The sequence below is a fragment of the Mesocricetus auratus genome, unplaced genomic scaffold (genome assembly GCF_017639785.1).
Source record: "Mesocricetus auratus isolate SY011 unplaced genomic scaffold, BCM_Maur_2.0 Super-Scaffold_100018, whole genome shotgun sequence".
In the NCBI taxonomy this organism is placed as follows: domain Eukaryota; kingdom Metazoa; phylum Chordata; class Mammalia; order Rodentia; family Cricetidae; genus Mesocricetus; species Mesocricetus auratus.
This window is the reverse complement of record NW_024429199.1, coordinates 25482395-25507414: the sequence shown is the minus strand read 5'-3', so window position 1 is coordinate 25507414 and position 25020 is coordinate 25482395. Positions and strand designations below refer to the sequence as shown.

The following is a 25020-nucleotide window of genomic DNA, read 5'->3' as shown; positions in this document are numbered from 1 at the left end:
AAGTTTAGAGATAGTAATATCTATTTTAGGTTTGGTTTCTGCTCTAGCTGTTTAACCCTATCAATAAAGCATAAAAATTCTTAATTGAATGAGCATGTCTGCTTTCCATAAATCTGTTCATCCCACATTTATTCCTCTCTTTTCCTTTGTTTTTTGTTGAGGCAGAGTCTCCAAAGCCTTGGCCGGCCTGGAATTCACTATATACACTTTGCTGATCGTAACTTTGTTCAAATCCTCCTGCCTCTCTGTCTCAAACTTCTGGCCACCAGGAACACACATATGACATATGTACATACGCAAACACACATAAATAAAAACAGATCTTAGAAAAAAGAAAGAGAAAACATTTATCAATTACTTACTCTGCACTAGACTTCCTACTAGTAGCTAGGGATATAAGTTACATAGTACAGTGAGAGAGTCAATGTGTTTATCCAAGCATACATAGAATTATCTATTTTCCAGTTGGGATAAGTACTATGAAAGCAAAGGACCTCTGTAAATGAGAAACAGGAAAACACATTTGAGGTTTTTAGGTGCAGTGTTTAAATAAAAAGCTTCACTCAGTTGGGTGAAGAATTGGATGAAGCAGCTTCATTCTCCTGAGAGTGGTTTGTTTTGCCTGAAGAACTACAAAAGGAAATATAACTAGCGTAACAGTATCTAAGGGAATATTGGCCTTGATCTGAAACTAGAGTTAGAATGTCTAGAACCCTATGGGACATGTAAAGGACTGTTTTATCGCAAGTGAATGAGAAATACGTAGTATTTTAAGCAGGGCAATAATGTGATTTGATTTCTGTTTTAAAAGAATAATATGTGTTCAGTGCTGACTACAGGTTAAGCAAATGCTAGTCATTTCTCATGCAGATGACCTTTGGAGGATTCACCGTGTCTTTATAGATAATGCAAATGAAATTTAGAAATGTTAAATGACTTACCTAAGGCCATATGACTAACAGTCGGAGGTGCTATTGTGCCTCAAATGTCATCTCAGCAAAGGAAGGTTTAAGAGGAACTCTCTAAAAGGTAAGAGAAATACCAGTAAGAATTATGTCACCAAAATATTTTAAAAAATCATTTGAAGATTTACCCAATTGTTTGAGTAAAACTAGGGACCTTAAACATAGGACTATATCTTAATATAGTAAGAGTACATAGTCCTAAATGAACACACAGGACACTGTATTAATTATGAAGCTGTTGGCCTTTTGCTATGGTTTCTTATCAGTTAGCTCTGACTTAGTTATTAACCCATAACTACTACTATAAGTATTTCCACGTGGTCTTTTCTTACTGGAGAAAGGATCCAGACCTCTTACTTCTCCTGCGTCCTACATTGTGACTGACTGTGCCTCTGTTTCCCAGAATCCTCCTCAACTCCCAGTGCCACTTGTCTTGCTTCCCTATTGGCCAATAGTGCTTTATTCATCAACCAATAAGACACACATATTTACAGAATGTTATCACCCATCATTATGGGCATATTATTAAACCTTTAGTGGTGAACCTTTCTGGAGGAAGTATGTCACTAGGGGTGGACTTTGAGGTTGCTCACTATGCTTCATGTGTACAAATGAGATGTGATCTCTTTGATTCCTGATTGTCAGGACAATCTTAACCTCTTTATCTGTCCTGCCAACCAGCTCCCAAATAACAACACAGAGACTTAGGCTTAATTATGAAAGCTTGGCCTTAACTTAGGCTTGTTTTAAACTAGTTCTTATAACTTACCCATTTCTATTAATCTACATATATCACACACTGCCAATCCTGCTTCTTCCATGTCCCCTGGCAACTCTCATCTTAGATTTATCTGCTACTTCCTCTCTCCGCCTGGAAGCCCTGCCTAGTTCTTGGCTGTTCAGTTCTTCATTAAACCATTCACAGCAGCATATCTTCACAAGAGTGTAAAAATACCCTCCACACACACATACTTTTGTTTTTTTGTTAGTAAATTTCACCAAATACTTGCAGAAGAAATAATACCAATTCTTTACAAATTCTTAGCACAATCAATATGAGACTATAAATATCTATCCAGCCCCTTTCATGAATCCATCCTTGAAACCAAAGATACAACAATAATAACAAACTATCAAGCCATATCTCTTTTCAAGACAACTTCAGTCATTTTCAACAAAATACTAGGAAATTAGTGTTCTAACACATCCGGATTTGGTGGAGTTTATCTTAGAAATTCCATTGTTAGTCCAGTGTTAGAAAAACTTGAAATTCACCCTCTTTCATGACTAAATGAGAAGATACAGAATCATCTCATATGTGGGGAAACTACTTGGAAATACTCATTGCCATCTCCTGAAATTCTGAGAGACCAAGAATAGAGAGAATCTCTGTAAGATAATCTTAAAATCTACAGCTCATTTCATTCTTAATGATAAAATAAAGAATGATTGTGTCCTTCACATGTCTCTCTTTGTTTTCACAAGTCTATTAGAGATGTGACAATGCAATTTAAGAAGAGAGACATGAAGATTGTAAAGAATTAAAATTATCTCTACTTACAGATGATAAATTCAACAGAATGTAAAGTTAAGGTACAAAGACCAAATATATTTCATACAAGTAGTGAATAATTTGAAATTTTTAAATATATTTATAATAGCACTAAGAATGTGGTTGGGTATGGTGTCATGCACCTACAGCACTTGAGAGGCAGAAGAATTTCAAGGCAAGGTTAGTTTGGTATGTAAAACAAGTTTCAGATAAACCAGGGGTCTGTAATGAGATCCTGCTTCGGATAACGAACAGCAACAAATATGTGTATTAGTGAAGGACAAATATATTTAAAAATTTTGTGTACACAAAACTCTGTTGCTAAAAATAAAAGCCCAATAAATAACACGACTACCTCTTTACAGTTCAGGAGACTCAATACTGTTAAATGTCTGCTCTTCAAGAAATTATGTATTGAGTTAGTTCAGTACAACTCCAAATGCAAGTATTTTTTAAAACTGGAAAGCTAATCAGAATATTTATTTGCAAATATGAACAGCTGACCTAGAAGAGCTAAACAATATGAAAACACAAGATTGAAGGAATTACACAATAAAACCCATTATAAAGCTGCAATATTCAGAGTAACTTATCAACTTCTATACATATAACTTAGTGGAGAATAGTAAAATATATAGATTCATTGTAGAGTTGGTTCATTGATTCTTTTATGTTGAGGGTTGAAAATCAGGGTCTTGCTCATAGTTAATAACATGTTCTACTACTCACTTACACCCTAGGCCACGTCAGTTGGTTCATTATAGAATTGGCAAAGTTATCAGTGAAGAAAAGTATAATCTCAACAAAGGATCCTGAAACAACTGAATGTCCAGACAGAACATACTAGCATTACATGCTTAGAAAATAACTAGAAATAGATCAAAGAGGACTGGGAGATTTACTCAGTAAAGGGTTCGCCTTGCAAGCACAAGGATCTGAGTGCAACCACCAACACCCAAGTTAAGAAAAATCAGCTGTGCCTTTTTTTTTAAATCCTAGCTAGATTGATTACACTGGTTCTGCCTTCCCAGTGTCTACTTGTTATTCAGGCCAGCTTCATCAAAAAGTTTCTAGGAAGTGAGAAATCTTGTCTTTAAAAAAGAAAAAAGAAATGTGCTTGGTACCTGAGAAGTGACACCTGATGTCCTCTAGTCTCTACATGCACATATACGCATGCATGTGTACTACCTTCATGCATGAACAAAGAAATGGGTCAATGGGATTTCTTAAGACCAAACCTACTTTCCAGGTTTAACCAATGCTATTAGTTGTCCTCCACCATTTAGCAGTACTACCATACCGCTGAACACAGCACATACTTGACTTAAAGAATGTGGAGGAATCAAGCTGGTCCTCAATTGAGATTTTATCCATCTGTATTGTCTAGCCTTCATAGTGCTGGAAGGTGCTGTGCACATTACCAGAATAAAAAAAATTAATCATCAGTCTCACCCAGCTGTGAAACTTGAGAGCTATAATACTGACTTACCAGTAAAACATACCCACTGGTATAGTAGTGACAGGAATGAATGTTATGGAACTAATCACGCTTTGTTCAAATTTAAGGTCTCTTCTACCACATGGAACCCAAAAAGGCCAAGACGGTGAAGCAAAATAGGTTGTAGGCCTTAGAGGAAAAACAGATCACTGTTCTGCTCAATGAATATAGTAATAAAATGATATCTGATGACATAGTGCTATATGCAGATATCAGGGCACTGATCAAGTTTGATCAGAGAAGCGTCTTTCAGTGGATGGTGATTAGCACAGAGACCCACAGCTAGTCATTGCAGAGAGTGAGAGACTTTAGGATGCTCAATCTTAAATGGGATGTCTATATTGTGCCCCTCCCTTCAAGGAGGTGGAAAGACAGAGCCACAGGTTGTAGATGTGTTCAAGGAAACAGCGTCTACCAGACACAACAGGTGGATGAACGTATGAATTCACAGAGACTGTGACACCATGCACAAGACCTGCATAAGCTCAAGTGAAACAAAATCCCAGGATAAAGCAATTCACAATTGATAGCTTCTGGAAGTGGGAAAATCATTCTTCTTAAATGATTTGACATGGTGAATCAACCACATTCCAGGACAGGCTCCATGGTAAGGGGTAGTTAGCCAGCCCAAATTTGTCATCAAGGTTTGTGGTGCTCTTGTTTTAAATGGAAAAAGAACATAAACTTAGGTGGGTAGGGACAATCTGGGAATATTGGGGAAGGTGAGTAAGAGCACACTGCAGAGACTGCGGGAAAGCTAATCAGAGGAGGGTCAGGTTTTTATTTTACCATGCTACACAGTTCAAAGGTTTTTATTTATTATGTAGACCGTGTTCTGCCTGCATACATGCCTGCGGCCAGAAGAGGGTACCAGATTCCTCTGTGGATGGTTGTGAGCCACAATGTGGTTGCTGGGAATTGAACTTAAGACCTCTAGAAGAGTAAGCAGTGCTCTTTAACTTCTGAGCCATCCTTCCAGCAACCAGTTCAAAGGTTCTGTCCAATTATATACATCAGTTTTTAGCTTTTATATGTAAACTTTTGAAGTGTTTTTATTTATTCCTTGAGAATCCTTTTCTTTAGATCATAAATCTCTTCTATTTTGCAATCTTGGTTATTTTATTAGATTACTTCCTTCTGAGTGTCCTCACTATCTGTGCATATTGATATTCACTGAAAAAAGTAGAAAGAAAAATTTGCTTATGCTTCATTTCAGCATAGTGGAAGTTAAGTTGCTGAACTATAAGTAAAGAAAACAGTTTCTGAAAAGATAAACAATATTTTTCATCGTAGTAGGCAGCTAGAATTTTTTATTTTTGCTTCATCTTTGTAATTTCTGTTTTTTAATTTGCATGTTACTACTTTAAACACAGTTTACTCCTGAAAGAAGATATAAAACTAAATGTGCTAATTATGTGTGTGTGTGTGTGTGTGTGTGTGTGTGTGTGTGTGTGTGTAGGCCAGAGGAGAACTGTGGAGTCAACTCTTGCCTACTTTTGTGTAGTTTCTCAGGATTGAACTCAGGCCATCAGTCTTTCATTGCAAGTTTTTTGTTTTGTTTTGTTTTGTTTGGTTTGGTTTTACGAGACAGGGTTTCTCTGTGTTGTTTTGGAGGCTGTCGGTCCAGCCTGGCCTCGAACTCACAGAGATCCGCCTGCCTCTGCCTCCCGAGTGCTGGGATTAAAGGTGTGTGCCACCACTGCCCGGCTCATTGCAAGTTCTGTTAAACTGTCTCACCAGCCGAAGAAGGCTATTTTATTATATTAGCTTATGGAAGATTTTTTCAGTTCTATGGTTCTAAAATTTATACTTAAAATAAATATAGTTTAGTAATATTTGGGTGAGCAAAAGACACTTGAATGTGGTATAAATATGTACAGTGGACATATATATATATATATATATGTGTGTGTGTGTATATATATATATTTCAGTATTTCTCCATTGCCAATAAGATATATTGGTTGTTATCTAGCTGCTGATAGATTAAAAGAATCTCGGCATTCATTAGTAAGTCCTTCCTTCTTTGGGGAATTCTGTATTGTGATTTTGACTTCATCTTGGAATGTTGTAGGTTTTGTCTGTTTTCTTCAACACATTTGTTAAGCTTTTATTTCTGTCACTCAAAAGTTTATGTCTATCATTTATACTTCTTTTGTCCAGTTTTTGAAGTTCTTCAATATCTTATGTTGAGTTCTTATGATTCATTTTCCTTTTGTGTTCATGTTTGTTTTGCTAGATTCGGTATTCCACCTTCATTGCTCTCCTTTACGTGTTTGATACTCTAGCTTACTACTCATCTTTATATGAGAATCTTCTCTTGGTTGTTTTTAAAAGTGTGCTTCTGTTTGTGAGGTTTTATCAACCTGAATCGAGTTACCCTTTCTCTCAGTGCACAACTTCTTAGTCTTTAGGTTAAAGGATCTACTTAATAAAAAAAGGTGGTGGGGAACTCTAGTCCATTTCCTCATTCTTAGGCTTCTCCCCTACCTAAGCATTCTAGACCATAGGTCTGAGGGCTTCTTTAGAACTACCTTGTAAAGTCTTTCTCTGTGAACTGTGATTCCTCTTGGGTTGGTGTTTATTTTGACAGGGTATCACTATGTGGCCCAAGCTACCTTCTAACTCATGAGCTTTCTGTCTTTGCCTGCCAAGTCCTGAGTTCATAGGCATGCTTCACCACCCAACTCTGCATCTTTCTTTTGTTTTTTATTTACTTCTGCTTTACATCTTTGTATATTTCTTTTTCTCCTTCTGAACCCATTTTTATTTCAAACTAGTCCTCTCTTAGTTTTATGTGTCCCTTCTTTAGTTAATTAAATTTGTTTGCATGAGCTTGGAATGGGAGTTATTTGCTGGAGCATGGGTTAGTTACTGGTTATACCACTGAAGAAAATGACACTCCCTTCCATAGCAACCATTAACTGACAATAGGTCCTGGGAAAAGTGGACAACCAAACACAATGGCAATAGTCTGCATTGATTGGGAGCTTCTGAACTTAATATGGTCAGCAGCTCATAGGGATCCTAGTACTTTACACTGAGATTTTCATTTAAAAACATGACATCTGGGAGTAGCATACAGGGTACCTCCTTACAAGCTCTCTTTTTATTTAAAAATTTTATATTCTTAAGAATTTCTTGCAAAAGTACTGCATTTCTTTCCCTTCCTGCTCCAATTCCTCCCATGTCTCACCCACTGCCTCTACTCAACTCCCTTTCAAGTTCATGGCCACCTCTTCTTTCATTCTCTCTCTCTCTCTCTCTCTCTCTCTCTCTCTCTCTCTCTCTCTCTCTCTCTTTCTCTCTCTCTCTCTCTCTCTCTCCTTTCTCTCTCTCTCTCTCTCTCTCACACACACACACTCTGCTGTGTCTGTTTAGTGTTGCTCAGATGTATATGATTTCAGGGTTGATCCCTTGAAATTGGACTTGGATAGCCTGTCAGGGACCTCATCCCTAGAGGAGACTGATTCTCCCTCTCTTGGCAACCACTGATTGGTTATAGCTCTTAGTCAAGGGTAGTTCCCTGTGAGATTGCGTCCATGCACATTGGTTTATCAACTGGTATTGTCATTGTGCTGATCCTGTTTAGGCAATTGTATTCTTGATACTTCTTGAGCTTCCTTGTCATATATAGAAGAATATCTCAAAGCAGATGTCGTTGTTCCCTGGCTCTTACAGCCTTTCCATCCCTTCTATGATGTTTATGGGCCATAGGTGTAGGGTTGCATTGTACACGTATCATTTGGGATTGGATGCGTCATGGTTAGTTGTTCCCAGCATTTTGGCCTCTGGTAAATTTCTATAGTGGGCTTCTATCCACTGCAAAAAAGGAGCTTGATAAGGAGTGAGACGTATACTTCTCTGTGGGTATAAGGATAAGTATTAGAATTTAATTAGAAAATGTACTGGTTTAGGAAGGAGGCACATCTATCTCCTCAAGGGCCCAAGTAATACAGTTCTATGTGGCTTTTTCATACAAACTTAGTTTAGTATCTTTCTCTCATCTGTATTGAAACCTTTTCATGTCTAGTATTTCCCCGCTACATGCTTTACTGTCTTCTTCCATATTTACATCGTTACATCCTTAATGCCTCTCCCGATGCTGTGGCTTCTTTTTGCTTCCCAGCCTCTGTAGATACTCCAACTTAAACACATAAATCTAAGAATTCAAAGCTAGGCTCTGCATATATGAGAGAATATATAGTATTCGTCTTAGTGGGCCTCTTTGCTCATCAGTATATTTTTCAGTTCCATCCATTTTCCTGTAAATTTCTTTTTTTTTTTTTTTTTGGTTTTTCAAGACACGGTTTCTCTGTATTGTTTTGGAGGCTGTCCTGGAACCCGCTCTATTAGACCATGCTGGCCTCGAACTCACAAAGATCGGCCTGCCTCTGCCTCCCAAGTGCTGGGATTAAAGGTGTGCGCCACCAACGCCTGGCTGTAAATTTCATTTTTAATGGCTGAATATCAGTGTAATATTTATTTTTTAATTCTTAGAGAATTTCTCTAGTTTACTTTCTTTTATGAATTTTAGCCTCTTGCTGTTTTTAATTAAAAATTATCTTCAATAAATTTAGCCTCTTGCTGTCTTTTATTAAAAATTCTTTTAAATAAATTTGACAAAGAGATATGTGTTTATTAATTTGTCACTTGAATTGCTAGTTAATATTCAGCATTTCAGTGATATAGTTGGAAAAAATGCAGGATGACATTTCTGTATAGTCTTGCCTTGAGAGTATAATTGTGAGACAAGATTAATAACTTGTGTTCTATTCCCTTGGAAAACTTGAAATGTTTTATACTCCATAACTTTCTGATGATGAGTTTCCTCAAGCATATCATTATTTTTACCTTTAAGCACCTCAACTATGCTGACCTGCATATTTCTTGTGTATTCTTTTCCTAGCCTGCCACCTTAAGAGTACTCAAACCCAAACACTAATAGTCTAGACACTGAGGAGCACAGGATCAGCAGCTAAAGATTCAGAAGACAATGCTAGTATAGAGGAAGGCAAGCAAGAAAAGCCAAACAGCAGTTAGACAGACCACACCAGAAATGGAACCAGAAACTCCAGAGAAGGAGGATTCTGCACAGCAGAAAGTAAGCACCATGTCACAGCCAGACAGTGATGCAAATGATGGGAGAGAAAAGGCTGAACCGGAAGAGAAAGCAGAACTGAAGGAAGCATATCAGCTCCAGGTAGCTGAAGAAATGGCCAAGGAGATTAAGAAGAAAATAAGAAAGAAACTAAAAGAGCAGCTGACTTATTTTCCGTCAGATACTCTATTGCATGATGACAAACTGGGCAGTGAAAAAAGGAAGAAGAAGAAGAAGAAAGTCCCCGTCCCTTCGAAACCAGACCCAAGGTACTTCACATTGACAAATAGAAACACACACTAGTGTCTACTAGTTTTGAGTGACAATTAGAATTTTACAAAAAAAGTTAGTGCTATGTTTGGAAACATTGCCACTGAAGTGATAATTGTGAACCTTTATGTAATATGTTGCTATGTGCTAGAAGCTTTACAATAATTCACTCAATCTTTATGATGACCCTGTGAGGGATAGTAATGACATATCCCATTTCCCTAAGAAGTGTCATGGTGTAAGCCCCAGAGCCGGTAAGAGCTGAGCCAGAACATTGACACTGTAGCTCCAAACTGACTGCGTTTACCCACTTACACCCGCTTTTGAAATAACAGACCTGCTGAGCATGGTGGTTCATACATGTAATCCCAGCACATGGGCACCACACACACACACACACACACACACACACCCCACACACACACACACACCATACACACACACCCCACACACCATACACACACACACACACACACCATACACACCATATACTACACATATACATACACACATAATACACACACACTATACATAATTATATTAATATATATTAATAATATTATTACATATTAATAATATTAATTAATAATATTAATAATATTATTATTAATAATAATTATTAATATTAATAATAATTACTAATATAATTATAATATAATATTATATAATATATAATAATATTATTATAATTATATATATTAATATTATTATTATTAATATATAATTATATATAATAATATTATATTACTAATATATAATTATAATATTAATAATTATATACTATTATATTATTATTAATACACACACCTCTAATATATATATATAATAATTATATATTATATATTAATAATATATATATATTAATTACTTATATAATATATTATTATTAATATATTAATTATTAATAATATTATTATTAATATTATTATTAATATTATTAATTATATTATTATTAATATTATTATTATATATTATATATTATTATTATATAATTATTATATATATTATTAATATTATTATTAATTATAATATTATTATTATTAATATTATATATTATTAATATATTATTATTATATATTATTATATATTAATTATTATACATTATATAATATTATTAATTATTATTAATATTATTATTAATATTAATATATATTATTATAATATTATTATTATTATTAATTATATATTATTATTACATTATATATTATTATTATTATTATTATTATTAATATTATTATTATTATATAATATTATATATTATATAATTATATATTATAATAATAATTCTATTACACTATATAATCATTATTAATTATTACACTATTATTATTAATATTATTATACATATACATATTATATTATTATACTATTATATACTACTATTAATTATAATATTATTATTCATACATTATTACTACTATTAATATTAATACATTATTATCACACACACACACACACACACACACACACCATACACACACACACCCCACACACCATACACACACACCCCACACACCATACACACACACACACACACACATCATACACACACACACCCCACACACCATACACACACACACACACACACATACACACACACACACACACACCCCACACACCATACACACACACACCCCACACACCATACACACACACCCCACACACCATACACACACACACCATACACACACACACCCCACACACCATACACACACACACCCCACACACCATACACACACACACACACACACCATACACACACACACACACACACCATACACACACACACACACACACCATACACACACACACCCCACACACCATACACACACACACCCCACACACCATACACACACACACACACACCATACACACACACACCCCACACACCATACACACACACGAGTGACTTAGCTGAGCACCTCTGGCCTTCATGGACACTCATAAGCTTCAGTCAGGATGCTAGCCAGGCTGATGCCTCAACAGAAAGGTATAACAAGTGGGGCCCAGCTCTTCTTAGTAGGCCTCCAAAGAATTACTGGGCTTTACTGTGAGGCTGTAGGCAGGTCTCAGGTCCTGGCTGGCTTTTAGTCAAAGACACAAGTTATTTGCCATTTGGATCAATCCATTGTGAACTCACCCTGGCAGTGACTTTCTTCCCCAAATCAAAATTCCAATGGAGTAATAGCTAGACAGAAGTGAATCTTTTAAAAATAGCAGCCATTTTCCCTATATCCTTTTGGAACTGGGTGATGAGGCCCAGCAGGTACTCATAGAGAAGATTCTCAAAAGAATTGAATATGGAAAAGCAAAGAGCAGCTGAGGCCATCATAGAGGCTGCTGTCCATAGTGTACTGTAGGCTATTAGCACGTCAGTGTGGAAACAGAAAGACATTCTCACTAGAAAAGATCTTGTTTAGAAAGTTTAGCTTACTATGCCATACACGATGGTGGCACACATCTGTAACTGTTCTTTAAGAGTAGTATTTCATGACTGATAAAATAGCATAGTTTTGGGGAATAGCTACTATGAAGTATTTATCTAATCTTTTTATTTTCCAGTGCTCTTTTTCAAAAGATAATTGAATATGTTGGAAGTTTTACTTCATAAATTATGAAGTAAACAGACTCTAATAGGCCAGTTTCTGTTCCTGGCTGCTACCTCTTGCTGTTTGCATTCAGTGCAAATATATTTTAATCAAGACTTCTGAAAAATGTAGTTATGTGCCAACCTCTAGAAAACAAAAGCAATGAACTTTTACTAGAAATCAAAAGTTGTGTGGCTAAAGTTTCTTAAAAACAAACTTTGAAATTTTCTTTTGCCTTTTGATCATTGATCATTTAGTCAGCAGCAGCGTGAGGATGCTTTGAAATTCTGTGAAATACAAGTCTGTAACCATAAAATACTATTTTATTTTCCCTTTAGTTATTTGGTTTTAGACAGCATCACAATTTGTTTCCCAAGGCCAGTCTCAAATGTGCGGTCCTCATGCCTGTTCTGCTTAGTGCTGAGAGTATTCTGTGGAGTGGATAGTTTTGTTTAAGTTGGCTCTTCATCAGGTAGAAAGTATTACCTATGATTCCTAGCTTGACAGCCATTTTATTATATAAGAAAATACCAAATGGTAACATTTTAAAAAGGAAAATGATGTATAATTCTTGCTTCTATTTACCATTCACTCTGTTATAACCATGAATGATAATTATAAAATACTGCATTTGTAATGGCTCACTCTTGGGTTTTATTTGCAGTGCATCAGACGTTTGTGATAATGCAGCTGAAGATGAAGAAAAGAAAGACTGTCCCCTCAAAACTGTTACTCCAGGATCTCACCATGATGAGGAAATATGTTCAACGGAACAGAATGCAGATGACAATAAACCAGAGAATAGAAAGCCCAAACCCAAAAAGACAAAAAAGAAGACTAAAGCAGGTTTGTTACCCAAATTAAATGAAAACTATCTGCCTTTGTGGCTCTAGAAAGTTTAATTCTGAAAACTGAAGGATGTAATTTAAAATAAGTCAAGATACACTGCTTGGCGTATCTTAATTCATGTAGAGTAAGGTGTTCATTTTTTAATAACTGTGGGTCTATATGATGCTTATAGTTTCTGACTTAATTTAACTATAGAAGGGTATGATTACAAAGCTACAACCTGCTTTGTGGCATAAAAAACTAATTTTTAAACCACTGATGTTAGAACTGCAAATCGTTACCTTGGTAAATGAAAGCGAGCAATGACTTTTTGTTACCTTGAAGTTCTGTTATTAACAGAGTAAAACAATTATAGATGGTAAGATGAATTCTATGTAAATCTAATTATGAGAAGAATTATAATACTGATTTTTCTTCCCTGATTTAGTTTTGGATGATAATGAAGAGATGAATGATGATGGTGTTCATGAAATCACAAGCCGAGACAGTCCAATTTATCCCAGATGTTTGCTTGATGATGATCTTGTCATGGGAGTTTACATTCACCGAACTGATCGACTTAAATCAGATTTTATGATTTCTCACCCAATGGTAAAAATTCATGTGGTTGATGAATATACCGGTCAATATGTCAAGAAAGATGATAGGTAATTTTTAAAAAATTATACCGCTTTAAAGTTGAAATTGTCTGCAAATCCTCTTTGCTACCCTTTATGGTTGAAAGTTAGTAGTCACAGAGCTGTGGATTGGTATTATAGTTGTAGATGGTCCTCATCTTTATCAGTAGGCTTTACAGAAGAAATGGAGGAAATGCATCTATCTTGAGATAGAATCTTTCAAGCTTACTAATTAGGTCATACATTTACATTTTAAGTATTGTAAGTGTTCTTCTAATCTTTAGCCTCCCACTTTTCCTTTGAAGTTAATGTTATGTGGACCTGAGGTGCTGCAAATGTGTATTGAATAGTTTTTTTCCTAAGGTTATTTCTAGAGCAAGCACATGTTTGAAAGTCTACGTTTAAAAAAACAATAAAATAAGTCATTATTCTAATTATGCCTACTCAAAATAAGTATTTTCTTGAGAAGATATTGCAAGGAAAGCACTAAGATTATTACAAAAAAAATGAACACATCCACTTAATTAGTTGGTTAGTACAATGCAAAGAAAATAGGACACTGCAAAAGAGTTCTTTTTACAGTTTTATTTGGATTTATTATGTGTTTTATCATGAACTCATTTAAACTTCTGAAGTAGTTACTACATTTTAGCTCAGTATACTAAAGGTTATGCATACCTTTCATTTTTGTAATAAGTCATGTAGCCTGGAGAAATGAAATATGGTACAAAATCATAGTAAGACAATACTATTTTTAATTTTTTAAATAAAGTTGTAATTTCTTAGATGTTAAGGAACATTTTTTTTGCTTTTGTGTAATTATAGCTATTATTACTGTTTCTTTAATGGGCAATTATTTTTTTCTCTTCCTCTAAAAAAATGTACTGATTTGTAGTAATAGAAACTTTATCTCTGAACAGTGGACGTCCTGTTTCATCTTATTATGAAAAAGACAATGTGGACTATATTCTTCCTATTATGACCCAACCATATGACTTTAAAAAGTTAAAATCAAGACTTCCAGAGTGGGAAGAACAAATTATATTTAATGAAAATTTTCCCTATTTGCTTCGAGAGTTTGATGAGAGTCCAAAGGTCATCCTGTTCTTTGAGGTATGAATTAAAGAAAGAAAATTAAATTTTAGTAAACATTTAGTTGTACAAGATTAGGATATTGCTTTTAATAGTTTTGTAATATGATAATGTAAAAATATAGTACCTGGAATTTATTGTTGCAGTATGTTCTGTGGGTGCCAGGGAGAAGCCCTTTTAGGAATAGAGATGGTATATCCAAAGGGAAATTTCCTAAGTTCAGTAACCTATCTAAACAAGGATTCAGAAATAGGATCCCAAATGTTTAAAAATAAGAATTCAATTATTAATAAAAAAACCTGCCTCGTTTGATACCTAGGAAATGATCAAAGCCTGAGAATTTTATGCTATGATTACTTGTGTCTAAAATACTTTGAGAGAATTTTAAAAGACACAACCATGTATATCTGTGGGTTAAAAGTGTGACATTTAAGTATTTTATACAATATGTAGGAATCAAGACTGTGTTAACTGGTACAGATATTATATCTGAAGTAGTTAATGCTTTGAAATAAATCCTAATAAAAGGATTTTTTAATATCAAAAATGGACACTCAATAGTTGGATACGTTAACTTGAAAGTAAATGAGATAAATATTTTTATTCCTTTTAATATAAACTTTTAAATATTTAGATAATAATATGTCAATAGAGAATGTTAAATTTAAAGTCTAATATTCTGTGAAATAAGTTTTGAAATGTATTTGCAGATTCTTGACTTTTTAAGCATGGATGAAATTAAGAATAACTCTGAGGTTCAAAACCAAGAGTGTGGCTTTCGGAAAATTGCCTGGGCCTTCCTTAAGGTTTGTTTTCACCTGTTCTTTAATACCTTTAAAATAACAAATTCCAAATTTGATTGACTGATTTTCACCAAGTCATTTTGGTCTCAAAGAGTTGTTAACCTGTCTTAGTAAGGTTCATTAAGAGTCTGAAATAGGACTGGAGAGATGACTCAGTGGTTAAGAGCATGGTCAGCTCTTCCAGAGGACCAGGGTTCATTTCCCAACACCCACATGGCAGCTCACAACTGTCTGTAACTCCAGTTCCAGAGGATCTAGCACCCTCACACAGACACACATGCAGGTCAAACACCAATGCACATAAAATAGAGAAAAACAGAGAGAGCCAAGGTTGTTATACAGAGAAAAAAATCTGAAATACTTATTGATTACCCAGTGTGTACCTTTTATACTTATTGAGCCTGAGGATACTGTACTCAGAGACACATGCATTCCTGCCATCTTGTGTCCAATTTATGCGATATTTATTTAGCTCTTTCAATGTGCCAGTCATTGTTCAGTCATCAACCCTGAATTACTCGACCCAAAACATGGCCATGGGCTACATGGGAGCGTCTAAGCCATGATTAAGTTTTAAAGAGAATTGTAAAGTATAATATTTTAAGCAATTTATTAGAAGCTATGCATATTTATTCTGTGTTAAGTTTTGTACAGATCTTCTTTATGTTATAAATTACAATTAGAACACAGTAGATAACACAATATTGTACTTTTAACTTTTAAAGATCATATGGATCTTAATTCATCTATATTGAACCATTGTTAGAAGAAATGAAGTCTTGAGTCTACCCCTGGGCCTATAAGGAGTGTTAGACTCTATGTTTCCCATTTGTAATACTGTGTGTCTTTCCTTGATTGTAGTGTAAGCTTCACAAAGTTATCACTAATTTCTAATGGATTAATTCTTAGAGAATTTTCGATTTTATATTACATATGCTGTATATGGTTGTGTTAAATTTATTATATAATTCCCTTTGATTTTCTCATGATCACCTTCTCTCAGGCTCATGAGTTTATAAACATATGTTCACATAGCAGGCTTATCTCACATTAGTTGAAATCATCTCAGATCCCTTCCATAGTTGTACCAGTCACACTTAGCAACTTCAGTGTCTCATGGGATTGCACAAATGTAGTACACTCCCATCATCATAGGTCCTTGGAACAGCTCTACACTGAATCTTTCTTGGCTCTGTTTTCCTTTCTTTTCAAGTTGCATTAGCAATAGCAGTTACTGAGTGCCCTGCGCTCGGTGCCTGTACTTCCAGTTCTAGTCACCTGCAAACTCTAGGAACTGCCACTGAAACGCGAACTTTCTACTCCAGCTCACAAATTCACAGAGGACACAGTGCTTTCAAAGACGTTTCTTATTTAGTCCTTGTGGAGTAAAACAAAGCTTAATTTGAACTTTAGAGATTTTGTTTTGTTTTCAGAACACTCTCAGTTTATCTGCTTATCTTGTTTTGTTTAATTTGCTTTTTAAATAAACCTTTCAAAGAAGATAGACTAAAATACTGAAAATAAAGTGAATGCTTTGAATTAACTTACCTTAAAATGATTTTGTGTATACCATTTTATTCATTAAAAGTATTTATGTAGTCAGATATTAGGGAGGCTGAAGCAGGGGGTTCACAAACTCAAGACTTATTTGAGTCACAGATTTCAAGACCAGCCTGGGTAGTTTACTTTTAAAATGGAAAGGAGAAGGAAGGATAGGAACATATCTTAGTGGTAGAGCACTTGTGGGGCACATGGGAGACCCCAGTAGGTTTCATCTGCTAGAGAAAAAATACAGAAATAAGCAGAAAATGTTTGTGTTGAGTAATATGTACTTTACTCTTAATTATTTCAGACAAATGTTTGTTGATCACTTTTTCTGTAAAGAGACATATGCTACAATGATGTAAATGTTTTAGTCTGTAGTAGTTGTACAGCTGAGGAGTGCTATTAGAAAATGTCTTCAAAGTCGTTTGTCAAAATGATTTGAAAGTGCCTCCTGCTGAGTTAACCTGTTTTTTTCTTTATAAATCTAAAGAATTTCAACCTGTTTTAGTCATTTCAAACCAAACTCTGACTCTGTGATTGCTATATTGGATGTGTGTGTGCTTTCAGAAAAGATAACATTTTACACAAATTCTTATTTTAAGCTTCTGGGAGCCAATGGGAATGCAAACATCAATTCAAAACTTCGTCTGCAACTCTACTACCCACCTACTAAGCCTCGATCCCAGTTAAATGTTGTTGAGGTTTTTGAATGGTGGTCCAAGTGTCCAAGAAATCGTTATCCATCAACATTGTACGTAACTGTACGGGGACTGAAAGTTCCAGACTGTGTAAGTTAATAGTATATATAAATATATTTCCTCTATCAATCAAACTAAGGATAGCCTAATGTGTTTTCCATATTTAAAATCTAAACTCTCAAAATTATTTTAACATATTTCGGTAACAGAAAGATACCTGCCAAGACTATGCATTAAGTCTATAACAGTAGGAGATTAGATGAACTTCTAAGTTTTAAGGAGTAGACCTCACTGGTAATAAAACTGTTTGGGCATAATTTTGTATGCCAAAATGAAAATAAATGGATGAAAAGTTGGCACTGGAAAACATTTTGTTTTAAGGGGCAAAAAATAAAATGTTTTAGGCTTTGCAAGCAGATGTCAAACTATACAACCTTGTAGTATGAGAGTAGCTGTAGAGACACTAAGATGATGAAGAACACCTTAATGCGTTCTAGTACATCTTTATAGTGAACCAAATCATGCATGTCTTGATTTACATAGTTTACATTAGAGACATTCAAATAACCAGCAAATAGCATTTCTACTGCTATTGTCTATAGATGAACATTATTAATGATCTCATTCTAAATGATCCTAAGATTGAAAAGCTTTTGCTATTGTTTTTATTTATATTAATCTTTCAGGTGAGTTGTACATTCTACAGCTGGTTATACATGCTCTGAGCACAGAGTTGATTTGCATTGGTCTAAATGGAGTTAAATGAAATCTATCAGAGGGTAGATTTTTTTATTTCAGATTTTATGGTATTGGTTTTGCGATTGTTTTTTGAGCCAGCAGTATCATGTTTTATCAGAGGCATAGCATAACATTAGGTAGGTATTTATGAAGAAGCAGACACAAGGGGACAGGGCTATAAAAAGTGTTTCATGCATCTGGGTGCAGTACAAGCCTATAATCTCAGCACATAGGAAGTGGAATATAGACTGCAAAACCCACTTCAAATACATAGGAAGTTTGAGGAATCTGAGATAACATGAGACTCTATCTCAAAATCTAAAACAAATAATGGAATAATAAAGTAAAGCCATTTTTACTATTGGAATCTACTATTTTTTATCCAAACTTTTAAAGCTTTGTGATTACAGGAGAATAGTTCAAATAACATTCCATTTAGAGTAATAGATGAAAAAAAATCTGCTTCCCAAGTGCTGGGATTAAGTTGTGTACCACCGAACTCACAGAGATCCACCTGTCTCTGCTTCCCAAGTGCTGGGATCAAAGGCGTGGACCACTGAACTCACAGGGATCCACCTGCCTCTGCTTCCCAAGTGCTGGGATCAAAGGTGTGCACCACCACACTGGGCTCTGTTTCAGTACACTAAAAACAATGCTAAGAATAAAAAACAATCTTCATGACTTCTACATGATTCCCCATGGAGGAAGGAGTGGACAGATTCCCACAACTTGACCTCCGCCATAGCTTTTGCATGTATGTTGGGCCTTAGCCCCCACAGACCTCTGTGCATTACTTGTCATCTGATAGTATCCTGTTCTCTAGTCCTGGCTTACAGCCCAGGCCTCACCCACCTGAAATCAATATCTAGCACGAGGAAAATGCCTGTGCTGTAAGTCTGTATATAAGGCTGCTCACTCATTACAGCACACACACACAGGCAGACATACAGACGTGGCGCATACTCATTCTCCTGGTAAGGAAGGTGGCAGACACAATCTCTTAGCACAAACAGCTGGACATCTTGTCTTTCAGACTTGTTCGTAGCTCAGATGTTTGTGTGTGCAGGTTTAACATCTTTTCTTATTTTCTATACATACTTAGATAAAGCCATCTTACCGCTCTATGATGGCTCTTCAGGAGGAAAAAGGTACACCAGTGTATTGTGAACGCCACGGCGAGACAAGTTCAGTAGACACAGAACCTGGATTAGAAGATTCAAAGGAAGTGGTAAAGTGGAAACGCCTGCCTGGTCAGGTAAGATGTTTAATGATGCTTGCATTTGTTAATGTTCCCATTGCTGTGACAAAATACTTGAAGAGTAGTTTAAGGAAGTGAAAGTTTACTTGAATCAAACTTTCTTCACCCTTTAAGATTGACTTGACCGAGCAGGGCGTTGGTGGCACACGCCTTTAATCCCAGCACTCGGGAGGCAGAGGCAGGCGGATCTCTCTGAGTTTGAGGCCGGGCTGGACTAGCAGCCTCCAAAACAGTACAGAGAAACCCTGTCTCGTAAAACAAAAAAAAAAAACAAAAACAAAAACAAAAAAAAAAGATTGGCTTGACCGTCTGAATAATCTTTATTAGCTATATTTAGTTAATATTTACTGTCAACTGATAATAACTATCACAGGGCTATTGTGGTGAATATAGCTAAAGACTGTGTAGTGCGGTAGGGGCTCAGTGTGTGCCTTCTCATCATTCTACATAAAGAAGCGTTTTGTACCTTGGTGTGTTGAATTGGCTGGCACCACTGCTTTTCATGCTTGGTGCCACTATTAATGAAAATCAGGATCACTTGAACACAAGCACTGCAATATCATGATAGTGTGACAGCTAGCCAACTGCTGAGTACAAATGGGCCAGCAAAGTATGCAACAGTGATAGAACTAGCAAAGAGATGACTCATATCCACGGCAGGATATGGGGTGGCAGAATCCCAACATTAGAATGGGACATAGTTTTTCAAACCATAGTGACCTTGAATAAATGAAACCCCAGAAAGCAAAACTGCAGCTAAGTCAGGATGGCTCTCTGTCTTGGAGACAGCAACAATGGATGGTTATTTTAGGAGAGGAAAACTAGGAGTGACCATTTATGAATCCTGAATTTAAGCTAGGACATATATGGCATTTGTAGTTATCAAATGTTCCTTATTTAGGAAAATATGACTGCTATCATGGGATATGGAGGCAAAAAAACATACCTTTGTGCTATATGAGCAGTGTAGCAATGATAGTGTTAAAGCATTAGATATTAATTTTTCTTTGTGTTTTAGATTAGTTACATGCTAATTAGACAAAATTTTTTTATGAAAAAACAATTCTGTACTGAAAAAACTTCCTAGTTTCTCAGCATTCTATGTACTTGTGTTTCTTTTCCTATGTGTTATGGTATAGTTATGGGGGAATATTATGGCAATGGAAATTATGTCACTTTGTTTCAGTATTTTCTAACTTATGCAGTCTTAATATATCTTTTTAGGCTTGTCGTATCCCAAACAAGCATCTCTTTTCACTGAATGCTGGAGAACGAGGCTGTTTTTGTCTTGATTTCTCCCACAATGGAAGGATACTAGCTACGGCCTGTGCCAGCCGAGATGGATATCCAATTATACGTAAGAATGCCACCTGTTTCACCTGATTATTTCAGCTTTTGAGATTAACTGAACTCTTTAAGAAAACCCTAGTAAGCTGGGCGGTGGTGGCGCACGCCTTTAATCCCAGCACTCGGGAGGCAGAGGCAGGTGGATCTCTGTGAGTTCGAGGCCGGGCTGCACCGATAGCCTCCAAAACAATACAGAGAAACCCTCTCTCGTAAAAACAAAACAAAACCCTAGTAAACCAATCATATTTCTTCAAATAAAGGGACAGTTACTATATATCTATTCAGAATAAGACTGGTTGAATGAAGGATGTTTAACATACAGGTGGATTTTTGTAAACATTTGAAATATACACATTTAGTACAAGAAGGAATAATAAATCTCATAGGAAACTTTTAATTCATTATGATCTTAGTTGATATTTGTGATCCGAATTACAAAAGTGCCACAATCTGTCATGTGATAGAATTTTGACACATGACCCTGAGGTACCTTAGGAAGCTCCTGTTACAATAGGGAAGGCAGCAGAAACACCGGGGCATCTTTTTCTGCAGCTTTTGGAGATGTTAAAACAATATAATACAATTCTGGATTAGTAATCTGTTTAATCTCAGCAGTGGCATTAGCTCTCCTTGACTGGAAGAAGCCAGCTCTTCACGGCATCTGCCCTGATCACTAGGTCACACTGGACCTAACCCAGCTTTACACTGCTAGTGGGATTCATGATAAATGTTCCAACATACCAATAGTCATTTTTCTCATTTGTATAATGGTCTGTGTGCTTTAGGCTTTTCTGTGTTTAATGTTCTGTGCTTAAACAATTACAGATTTAGATCTATTTACTTAAATATCAAAAAATAAGGATCATCGCCTCTGGATTTGCACTGTTTGTGTACACCTAAGAAATCACTCAGCTTACTCAATGTGCAGAAAGTTTGGAAGTAGTCATTTACTGTTTCTCCAGATGTTTTCTCCCTTTCTTGTTCTTCTAGCCTGTTGAATCTGATACTTATTTTTCTTTGTTCCTTAAACTGGATAGTCTCAGATGACCTGTCCAGTTTATTGATTCCTCTACCCGTTCAACTTTGTTGTTGAGCCGTTCTCTTGAATTTATTTCAGTGATTATGCTCAACTCCAAAATTTGTTTCAGGTCCATCCTTGGCATTTCTATTTACTGATCTTTTTTTGAGTCACTATCTTTAATTCTTCAGGTTTTCTTTAGGCCTTTGACCATACTGATAATGATAGGTTTAAAGATCTTGCTAAGATCAGAACTGGGCTTCCTTGGTTGCCATATGGACAGTTTCTGCTAACTGCTTTTTCTTCCTGTGTGTAGCTATACTTTCCTGTTTGCATTTTTCCATATCACAACTTTATGTTGAACTTGTATTAGTAGCAATGTAGTGCAGAGTAGCTGTTCCCTTATTCTCCCATCAACCACCTAAGATTTGTTATTGCTTCTGGTTGTGCAGTTGAATCTCCTAGATGAATTCTGTAAAGAGTTTATTCTCTGCTATCTTGTCAATCCTTTGTAGACCGTACCCGGTCAGGTGGTTGGTATTAATACTTTATATGGGTGTGATCCTGCCCTGTCCCAGGGACCGCTATTCTGGGGTATTCTCTCAGTGCTTAAGCACACAGATTTAAAAGTCCCCGAGGCTTACCTTCCTGTTTGTGCTGACCTCTTCGTGTCGCCCACATCAAGATGAAGACTCCCAGGTTTTTCTCGGTTATGCATGTAACCTTTGCTTGCATGTCTGGGGAACTTAGATTCTCAGCAATATTCTGAAGCTGTCCATAGTTCCCCGTAGCCTTCCCACCCCTGGTTCTGCTTGTCTCTAGAATTTGTGTTCTCTAGTGAGCCGCTTCTCTCCAGGTGGTATCAACCTCTTAAGCAACCACGACCTTAAATGGTGCCACTGGTGCCTTATGCACACCTGCATGGGATGATTACATAAAGCCTGCAGTCTGTTAAATTAGCCTTGAGCCTACTTTGGTTATGAGAGGTCATTAAGTAGGAAGAAGTCTTTGGAACTGGAGTTTTTAGGGAGCTTCAGACCTCCTCATCATTGAGTGGCTTCTGATTTTCATTGTCTTTTAAGGTTTCTTTAGTGTTTAGGAAAGGGGAATTGGATATAACTACCCACAGCTCAATGTTCTTACTGAGATTCAGCCGTTTTCTCTTAAGTGTTCCTCTAGCTCTCCCAAGCCTTGCAGAGTTAATTCTCAGAGTTCCGTAACAGCTTTTGAGAACTCTTGCCAGTCTTATTCCTTTTACAGGGGAATAGATTACCCAAAGTCCTGATGTGTTCTCTTGGTTCTGAACTGCTTAGAAGTCAGGATGGTTGACTCACCACTAGGTGGGAGTAGAGACTTGGACACTGGTCTGTATTAAGTACTCAGTTGAGACTTCCTTTAGTGTCAGCCCTAAAATACCTTTCTTTGTTCAACTCATTTGCTGCTATTCCATTATGCTGTCATTAAATATTAGAATTTTTTGATAGTTTACCTGTTTCATTACATCCAAAGAATTTAATTAATTTTAGAGGCAAATACCTTATTCATGGAACCCTAAATTGTAAAGTATTTAATATCTGCATTGCAATTCACTTTATACTTTCTACTAATTGATTATCAAAAGTTCTTTGGGGGCTCTGGCAATATGAGTTATTGATAGCATATTAAAGAATATTGTCAAAATTTAGCTTATATAAAATTAAACTCTCGGGAGTAAAGCAGTTGTCAAAATTTAGCATACATATAATTATATGTAAACTCTTGGGATCAACTGAACAATTCTTGTATATTTTCAGATTGTGTGAATATTACAAATATTGTGGCTTTATTTTACAGACAGTGCTTAATTTCTTAATTACTGTAAATTGTGTATTGCATATTTGTTGAATTAAATATCTCCTAGACATTTAATTTCTAAATGTTTTTTTAGTATATGAAATTCCTTCTGGACGTTTCATGAGAGAACTGTGTGGCCACCTCAATATCATTTATGATCTAGACTGGTCAAAGGATGATCGCTATCTGGTTACTGCATCATCCGACGGCACTGCCAGGTTAGTACACATTCAAGAAGTACTTACTGTGCGTGTTTGCCATCAAGAAAAGCTAAGATGCCTCTGACCATCATTGCTCTATATCATGCATCCTGACTGATTAAACAGCAGTGAAACTTGACTGTCTTTTATTTGTTTAATGTATATCATTTTCTGGGCCTTGCTGTTAAATGATATGTAAACTGCTAATTAATATCTTGCAAGAAGTGTTAGAATCCTCACTTATAGTATAGGACAAATCTCTTCATTGTAGGCCAGGTATACGGGCTTGAATCCATTGGTATTCAGTAGGTAGGTGTAAACCAGGTAAATGACTCGGTTATGCACTTGGAACTTTATGGGTTGTTAAACATTTACATTTTCATGAAGCCAGTTTAAGTTATCCCCTTCCAATTTCATATGTATCGCAATACAATTTACTGTCTGATCACAACTTTTTGTTCACAGTCTCACTTGTAGCCCAGGCTGACCTCAGATGTGCAGTCTTTCCTCTGTAGCCCCCTTCCTATGTGCAGGGATTACAGGCCTGGCCATCCCCAACTGGCTCAATAGAATATTTCAGAAGCTGACTTTTAAGCTTTGTATCATTTAGCTTGTTTAACCTGGAATATTCATATTCTAAAAAAGGTTTTCAAGATTCGTAATTTATATTAGGTAGACACGTTCTCTACTGCCTGGGAAACTGTTCCCGCAATCATTTTGAGACCCACACTAACTACGTTCTTTCTCTGCCTCCTGACCTTGTTTAATAACCATATGATTTCTTGTGCCTAAGCTCCTTCTACTACTGACCTTAATCACCTTCCCTTTCTATGTAAAATGACTGATCAATCTGTCACTATTGTTTAATTTATGTTTAAGTAAAGAGTAATAATGGCAGTTTACTTCCCTCCATTAATCTGGCGAACTTATTACTCCCTTAAATGTACTAAAAATATGAACTGGCTTACTCTTTTAGCACAGCCATTGTATGTGGAGGTAGGTGATAGTATTAGACAAAAGGTCTGAGTTTGCTGAGACGTGACAAAAG

General features: G+C 35.8%; 1 protein-coding gene across 7 annotated transcripts in view; it reads left to right on the top strand.

Moving 5' to 3' along the window:
- The window catches only part of Ahi1 (Abelson helper integration site 1), a 127329-nt gene that overhangs the window by 5370 nt on the left and 96939 nt on the right, over positions 1 to 25020 (top strand). For all 7 annotated transcript variants that reach the window (XR_005869623.1, XR_005869622.1, XM_040728415.1 and 4 more), the window contains exons 2-10: positions 8925 to 9385; positions 12639 to 12820; positions 13251 to 13470; positions 14361 to 14553; positions 15243 to 15338; positions 17483 to 17668; positions 19419 to 19571; positions 20799 to 20931; positions 23867 to 23990. Coding sequence is in view for 5 of the 7 variants with exons in the window: in XM_040728415.1 (XP_040584349.1) it covers positions 9075 to 9385; positions 12639 to 12820; positions 13251 to 13470; positions 14361 to 14553; positions 15243 to 15338; positions 17483 to 17668; positions 19419 to 19571; positions 20799 to 20931; positions 23867 to 23990 (1598 nt within the window). In the remaining 2 variants the exon portion in view is untranslated. The remainder of the gene's footprint in view (positions 1 to 8924; positions 9386 to 12638; positions 12821 to 13250; positions 13471 to 14360; positions 14554 to 15242; positions 15339 to 17482; positions 17669 to 19418; positions 19572 to 20798; positions 20932 to 23866; positions 23991 to 25020) is intronic.